The following is an 8,621-nucleotide window of genomic DNA, read 5'->3' on the forward strand; positions in this document are numbered from 1 at the left end:
GTTAGTGGTGTTGTATGGTTGGTTTAACAGCACTCCTACTGCCACAGCAAAGGAAACAGATGTGCTACAAATATCTCAGGCCACTTTATACAGCACACTCTAAGTGGCCTCTGTCAGAGAAGTGATGGAGAGAAATTAAAGCTGAGAGTGATTCATATAGCCTCAAAGAGGCCATAAACCAGGCGACACTTAAAAAATCCATCACAATGAAGCCAGTGCTCGAAATCCTACAAGACTGTGTGAAGATTTGGCATCAACAGTGTTGTCGAGATCATGATCTGGGGCCCTTGAACATTGTTTGCACAAAGTAGCTGAGTTAGGAGAATCTCACAAAAAGAGATTCCAGCACCAAAAAAAACCAGCACCCAAAAGTAAATGTAATTAGACTCGGTCACTAAAAAAGTCACTCACTCATTGCAGGTAATGAACTTCATCATCAGTGTTTTGGAAAAATAAACCCACATTAAAAAAAAAAGCATTTTGTGCTGGCTGGTGAGTTAATAAGGATCCAACAAAATCGGCACTACAGAATTGCATCATAAAAGGAAGACTTTATGACCACTGGAAAAAATATATATTACGGTATCAACATGTAGATAGTGTTTGATAGCAAATACAATATACCTGATGGGTCATTTAATTTACTAGAAGCAGCTATAAATGATATTAGTATTAAAAAGGTGAAAACAGAGCCAACAGCCATTTTCATTGGTTTTCAGATCGTTGTTTAGCTGTCCGGCCACAGCTTCACTGTTTTGGTTCACTCTTGCCGCTCTCAAAGCAGATAAGACAGCAGATAGTTGTTTTCAGAGAAAAAGCTTTGACAAACCTTCTGTACAGTACCTGCTCAGCACCAAACGGCAGACAGACCGCAGTCAGGTTTCCATCCAGGTACAGGGGAAATCATTTCAACAACATTTTTTTTTTTATTGTCAGTATTTCCACACAGACTTTTTATACAATTGAAGCTGATTGCGCATCAAAACCAGTGGATGGAAACCTACCTGCCATTAGAGACTAGCTAAAACTCTGCAGTCTTTCCTCATCATGTTGACCTCTGTTCTCTGTGTGTATCATCTGTTGATGTTTGGTCTCCTGGTTGTCTTCATGCAGAGAGGCAGCCTGACCGTGCTACTGTGTGGAGAGAGCAGTTTGGTGGCAGCTCTGGAACAGTTCTTCCATCACGGCTTCAAGTCTTCCCGTCTCTTCCAGAAGACTGTGTTTGTGTGGGACTTTGTGGGTGAGTGTGAAGCGACAGCACCATCTGCTGCTGAAGAGATGAACTATTTAATAAGGCCCATTTTAGTTTTGGGGGGGGTTTCAAGCATAGGGAGCTCCATCTTTGCACAATTTCGCCCTTGTTTTCTCATTTATTTTTGTTATTTGGTATTATTTGATCATTTGTATATATGATATTCATATTTGTTGAATATGACTGTTGCGGCAGTCATATTCAGGAAAGACTAATGTAAAAGGGAAAGGTTTTGCACCAGTGAAAAAATGAATGTTTTAATACAAAATAAAGACATTGTAGAATGTTGTGTAAGGTAACTATAATGCTCCGAGCTCAGTGTTCTTGAACCACAGTCTATATGGATTCAAACTCTCTGAGTGTGTATTGTCACCCCCTCCCTCTGCAGAGAAGGCTGTTGTCTACATGGAGTCAGCTGACCAGATGGGAGACCTCCAGGAGACCGCAGAACCCCTGGGAATGACCTGTCAATCACTCTGTCACTATGTCAACGCCATCAACTCCACCCCCAGGAATATTGGCAAGGATGGGAAGTTCCAACTGCTGGTCTGCCTCGGAGCCAGGTCAGTTTCAGGAGATCACTGCTGTAATTTACCTAACTTGGACATGACTGCTTTTTAATTCTGTTATGTTTATATGTAGTATTCACAGCAAATATGGGTTGGAGATATATTGCCAGACAATATGTCACTCTTCTAGTTGTTGATAACAGAGCTCTCAGGTTATAAAGTGGTAGTTTTCTAACTGACCGTCTTACTCTTTGTTCTGCAGAGACCGTCTGCTGCCCCAGTGGCTTCCCCTGCTTGTGGAGTGCCCAGTGATCCAGCAGATGTACGAGGACATGGCCCTGCTCAGAGACCGCACCACTGTCAACGCCCTCATCGGAGTCCTGGAAACACTTCACGACTTCCCCATCACACTGGAAGCCTCGCTGATTAAGTGCATAGACCTTTAGTCCCAAGAGGGACCATCAGGATCAGCTCTACTCTTTCCTCCAAAACCTCCCCTCAATACCACCGACTTTTAGCCAATTAGCTCTGGGACTGGACACAAGGAAGGAGAAAGTGAGGGGCAAGAAAACGAAATTGAAGATTGGTTTGGTTACCAAAGCAGAAACTTCCACTGGTTCATGTAAGAAGTTGGGGCTTTGGATCAACCATAAGCTTATATGCAGTATTATTACCCCACCTGTGGCTCTGAAAGACCCATTTTAATCAAATAACAACCAGTGCTTAATCATGTTTTACCTCCTAACTACAAATCCCAAATACCTTACATTACAACACAATTTTCAAGAACATACCATTTGTTTTCCAGGTGATTTCCTACTTTCCATCCAGCCATTGGTTTCACTTTTCTGGACAAAACAGTCCCTGCCCTCAGTGACTGAAACAGTGGCTGCTTGGAAGGAAGAAAAGAAAAATTGAAGCACACTTTGGAAAATTGCTGACAGTAATACACACTAATGAGAAGATAAAGGAGGCAAACGATTGCAAAACCACTGGTGTGTTTTATTAAAACTTTTAGTAGCAGCTGCAGACATTTGCCTGTGTCCTAGCTGTGTAGCCTAACCCTCCGTCAATAGGTAGAGCTAGATAGACTGTGTGGTAAGTTCTCTTTTCTTCACCTGCCTCTGACAATTACAGCACCATTGTTTCTAACACCCTAGTTAGTGTAGCGTTAGCAATAGCGAGCATGCCTACAGGATGTGGAAAGAACAGATGATCTCAGGAAGAGACTAAGCGATCACTGACACACTGGAAGAAGGATTATGACAGAAGTTGGTGATGGAGTTCTGTTCTGTAACTTACTGACTTGCAGACAGTGCAGTGTTGTGGGGTCACCAGCCCTCCATGCCTCTGTTTCTTTAATTCACTGGACTTTATTTGGGCATTTTCTACACTCGTAGCCTGCAGATGAACACAAATGCTGATCTCAGTGGTTCAGAGTCCGGGAGCTTAACCTGTGGCTGTATGGATATTCATTCCTACCAAACTATAGGCATTGACCTGGCTGTGTATGTTTTGTGTGATTGAGTGTGTATCATATTTTAAGGGTGCGTCTGCTGTGTGTGTGTTGGCCCTTCATTTATTTTCCATTTTGTCTTCCAACTCAAAGTCTACTGGTTTCTGTGGTGCTCTGTAACACTGTGTGTGTGTGTGTGTGTGTGTGTGTGTGTGTGTGTGTGTGTGTGTGTGTGTGTGTGTGTGTGTGTGTGTGTGTGTGTGTGTGTGTGTGTGTGTGTGTGTGTGTGTGCGGTTTGCCAATATTGTCACCTCAATAACAGCTACAATGTTCAGCAAAATAATTCCAGAGCTTTGAACCACATTGGGTTTGTTTAGTTGTCATGGAGTCATCACATGACTTAGTGCAGGACTTTGTGGCTGAAAGCTCTGGCAAAGGTTAGGAAGTGAATCTTGAGTTAAGGATGTGCTGTCAATTTTATTATTTTAAGTTCAAGACTGAATTTTTACACAACTAAGCGATGTTCCTTTCTCTAAATTATTTAGTGTAGTGATCAGTGGAATATAAATGCTAACAGAAGAGAGTTTGGAGAGGATCAGCCATATGTAGCTCTACTTACTGAACATATTGAGTGAATCATATGGTAAACAAACAGCTCAAACCTGGTTTTAAATACAGCATCTCAACTAGAAGCTCATAAATCTAGATTTTTTTTATTTTATCTCCTACTAGATAAATAACAGGAAATCACCCTTTAAATTCATAGTTCATAGTTCACTGGTTGGGCTTGTTTTCTTAAAGGTGCAATATGTAAGAACTGGCCACCTGTTGAATTACTACTCCAAACAAATAGGGGGTAGCATATCAACAGACTAACTGCTAACTGTAGAGGCCTTCAGCTAGTTAGCTTAGTTAGCAGTGCAGCTAGCAGTCTGACTGGCAGCTTAGAGATATGAGGGAGTGTTAGTGTTGTTTACACAACTTGCACTGGAGCTTTGGATTGCCACCACGAGGAGGACCTATCAGGGAATGCTGGGAGGGAGTGGTGCCATAACATTACATCAAAACTGTTAATTCTTCAACTTTAGTTGATAACTCAAGTATTTTTTTTATTGTTTTAGACTAAACTTCTTACATATTGCACCTTTAAATTCTGCTTCACAATGCAACATCTGCCTAAAAATGTGCTCCTTTTTGCAAGTGTTTGTAGTTGTATGCAACAATGTACTTACCACTCATAGATTAATTTTCAAATTGTTCTTAAAGGAATTGTTCACCATTATTTGAAAATACACTTTCTATCAGGAAGTGACATGAGAAGTTTGACATCAATCTCATGTCTGTGTTGTTAAGTACAAGGCTGAAGTCAGAACATGGTTATCCTAGTTTAGCATAAAGTCTTGAGATGCATGGGGGAAATGCTAGCCTGGCTCTGTCCAAAGTAAGAAAAAAAAGTACACTTCTGAACAACTGTGCATCTATCCTCCCAGGAATTCTGTGCTGCGCCTTAACTAATTGTGTGGGTTCCCACATACAGTCAGTCAGAACAGGGGACTCCAGGAACTTACTCCAGTCACTGTGCCAGGTTGTTTGCCAATAGTTCCTCTTTTTAGGATAAACAAACTGATACCTTACAATGATGCTTGTGATGCTTACAATTTAAAGGATAAGGCTGGTGTTATCCTGTAATTTCTTTTGTCAAAATATCCCATTAAAATTCTCAATACTTTCTGACTTCCCTACCCTGTTAGTTGCTGGCAAGCTCAATATACCAACCAAAACCGTCAGTATTTGACAAGTTGAGAATGAGACTCAATAATCAACTTTCTTCAAGACATAAATCTTTACAAATACCTCACAAATATATAGTTTTTATTTTTAAAAGGGTTTTTTAAAATTTCCTAATGCAGCTGGTCACTGTAGCTTCTAACATGTCAAACAGGAGGACATTGGTTGCTTTGTTTTAGTTTTTTGGCTACATACGTATTAATTGTTGGTTTGCATCTTGTAATGGGATTTGTTGACTATGACAAAACTACATTTTCTTATAGTAAACAAAACCTAATTTAATGTTAATGAAGTTTTAGCTAATTTGAGATCGGTATGTGATGTTACAGGCTAGCTGTTCAGACTCTTAATTCTAAATTGCTTTTAACAGCAGCCAACAAATGGGTGGAAACTAATAACTATTTTTCTTCAGACAGATTTTTATTCCCCCCTCAACTTTTGCTGCATGAGAGATTTTGCCACTGTTCCCACTCAGCAGTGTCTAAATGAACCCTTTCTGAGAAATGGTGTAAATATTCTCATTAGTGCATGTTGAATTTAGACTGAGCTGTATTTATTGTGACCCTCTACAATGAATTATTGAGTTTTGAGGGTACAAAACATGGAAGTGGACGTTTTTGCAATCTCAGTTCCCTGTAGTATTTCTGATGTATCCAGTATTAAGTCTGTGAAGGGCACAGCCTGTCATCTTTGTTTTGAATGTCTTTGTTTCATTAATTTATTAATTTAGTATTAATCCATGGTATGCTGACAGCGGCACTGGTATTTTAAGGTTGATGAAGATTGTGGAAAAACTGGAAACAATCATGTCTTTAAGAAAGTAACCACTATTACAACTTCATGTGTTTTGATCATGTATTAACCCTTTGTGCTCCTGCTGCTGTGTCCCTGATGCCTCACCTACAGGACTATCCACGGCTGCAGAGCACAATAACAGATTCCTATGTTCTCGTTTGTGTACAAACTCTCTGCTGACACCTACATGGCAAAGGAGGAGGATATGCTTTGTGGACAATTGAGATTCCTCCTTAGACTACTACACACTTTGCTTATGGGGTGGATTTGTTACATGAACATGTTGTGTGAAAAGTGGTATTAACCGTGAATGGATCTTCTCAAACAAGAAACAGCAAATGCAACAGACATCCATGACAGCAGTAGCTGTGTGTTCTGCAAATGGCAAGAACACCACTGGGCCTAAATAATTTCATGTCTGTGTCACACTGATTGCTCTGTTCTGATATTTATTATGCCTATTTCAATAAAAACACCCACTGTGTTAAGTGTCTGTGTGTTTGTCCATAAACTGCACTTCCTTAATGTACAGTGTCCAAAGCCTGTATGTGATTTTATCAGAAATGAAATGATGTTTCACATGTGATAATGCCACATGTCCTTTTATATTCAAAATAAATGTTGTCATACATAAAGAAAAGTTAAAAGCAGTTCTCAAATAAAAAGTCAGAGACCACTAGTCAAGGTACTTCTATTTTGCATCTGTTAAAATTTAATACTATTTTTCTCATTACAAATAATATCAGCTTACCAGTTTGAGTGGATTTTTGAATCTTTCAAAAATTACGATGAATTTCAGAATATCTTAGTGTTTGGTATGTCCCCTTTTTGCTTTAATGACAGCATTCATTCAAGCTGGCATGGACTCCAAAGATTTGTGTAAAAGTCAGACTTTTGGACCCTACTGTATACTCAATTGAAAATGGTACAAAGACGATATACTTATATTACAATATACAAATGTTTTACCTCATCAACTTCAATGATTTTTGTAAATACCTGCTTAATTTGATGGCAGCAGCCCTTCAAGTTGTGAAGAGTTCAACAAAAGACTGGGAAAGTTGTGCAGAAACACCTGTTTGGAACATTACACTGGTAAACAGATACACTGGTAACAGCTGGTCGTATTGTTGCTGCAATTTCTGTCCCCAATAACGAGGTGAACACTTTTAAGATTTATTCTCAAAAACGTGCATATGGGTTGACCCTCGCAGAAGAGACGAGCAAATTACTGACCTAATTTTATCTATTAAAATTAAAACTGATTTAGATAAAATTAGGTCAGTAATTTCTTATCATTCATCCTTCCTTTCTTTCTGACTTGGATAATGGGACTGTTCGTACGATGAAAACAAGAAGAGTATATAGTATAAACTGTATATAGTGTGTATGTATAATGTGCTGGAAATTTTGACCTGTTGCTCGTCTCTTCTGCGAGGGTCAACCCATATGCACGTTTTTGAGAATTAAATCTTAAAAGTGTTCACCTCGTTATTGGGGACAGAAATTGCAGCAACAATACGACCAGCTGTTACCAATGTATCTGTTTACCAGTGTAATGTTCCAAACAGGTGTTTCTGCACAACTTTCCCAGTCTTTTGTTGAACTCTTCACAACTTTAAGTGCTGCTGCCATCAAATTCAGAGTAAGCAGGTATTTACAAAAATCATTGAAGTTGATGAGGTAAAACATTTGTATATTGTAATATAAGTATATCGTCTTTGTACCATTTTCAATTGAGTATACAGTAGGGTCCAAAAGTCTGACTTTTACACAGTCTTTGGAGTCCATGCCAGCTTGAATGAATGCTGTCATTAAAGCAAAAGGGGGACATACCAAACACTAAGATATTCTGAAATTCATCGTCTGTCACAACAGCCTGTGCTGAGGCAAGTAGAGGAAGATGTATGGCATTAAAGTTGCTACAAGACACAGAAATCTGTCCTTGGATGGGAATGCAACATGGTTCATTTGAGAACAAACACGCCATGTATTACAGTAGTTCTTCAGTATAAACCTTAGGGCACAACTTATGTATAAATAGAGTTTGATTTATTTACATATAACTAATTAATTTATTCATTACCCATTACCGCTTTACTGTTGCTGAGCAAATATAACATCAACGTATACATGCATTTCTAACAATGTGTGTCCCTTACATAACATACATGTTATAGCATCAGTACTACTGACACCCTTATTCTTGTTAAGGCAGTCACACCAGATGGATCAAACTTACACAGGATAAATTTGGCAGGTGGTGCAGTGTTTATGACAGCATATTGTATTAACAGATATAGACAATGGGGGAATAAAACAGTTCTCCATTATTTAATAGCAAATGATTGTAGAGGAACACTTTAAACACATTAAAAACTTTAAAGGAGACACTTTATAATTCATATAGCGTTTACTGATGTACTTTATGTCATAGAACAAAACATGAAAATCTCTTAAGCTTGTGTTAACCACAGACCTTATTTCAGGCACCAAACCTAAAACCCACTCATATAAACCTATGAACTTCGATAGAGGGAACTGAATTGCAAACATGCTAACTTATTTCCATGTGTTCAGGCTCTTCCCTGTGGAACTTTATTTTCCAAATAGTTTAGGTCGAAATTCTTTTGCTTTCTCTTATAATTTCAACATACTGACATATTTGGATTTCATTTGAAGGCATATATCAATATTATTAGCTATTCAGCAAATTGCAAGTAGCTCTTGAGATTGTGTGAACCTTCAGCCAGTTGCTGTGTTGCCACTATACAAGATATTGGAATCAAGAATGCTATCCTTCCTCACTCCCTGCAAGGAT

The 8,621-nt window shown here is 38.8% G+C and overlaps 1 protein-coding gene across 5 annotated transcripts in view; it reads left to right on the forward strand.

Moving 5' to 3' along the window:
- The window catches only part of dennd5b (DENN/MADD domain containing 5B), a 96,004-nt gene extending 89,716 nt beyond the window's left edge, over window positions 1-6,288 (forward strand). For all 5 annotated transcript variants that reach the window (XM_084346569.1, XM_084346570.1, XM_084346571.1 and 2 more), the window contains 3 exons: window positions 1,114-1,240; window positions 1,641-1,815; window positions 2,024-6,288. In XM_084346569.1, the coding sequence (XP_084202695.1) occupies window positions 1,114-1,240; window positions 1,641-1,815; window positions 2,024-2,207 (486 nt within the window). In that variant the 3' untranslated portion in view covers window positions 2,208-6,288. The remainder of the gene's footprint in view (window positions 1-1,113; window positions 1,241-1,640; window positions 1,816-2,023) is intronic.
- Window positions 6,289-8,621: the final 2,333 nt, after the last annotated feature.

This window comes from Pagrus pagrus (assembly GCF_965226575.1).
Source record: "Pagrus pagrus genome assembly, chromosome: 23".
In the NCBI taxonomy this organism is placed as follows: Eukaryota; Metazoa; Chordata; class Actinopteri; order Spariformes; family Sparidae; genus Pagrus; species Pagrus pagrus.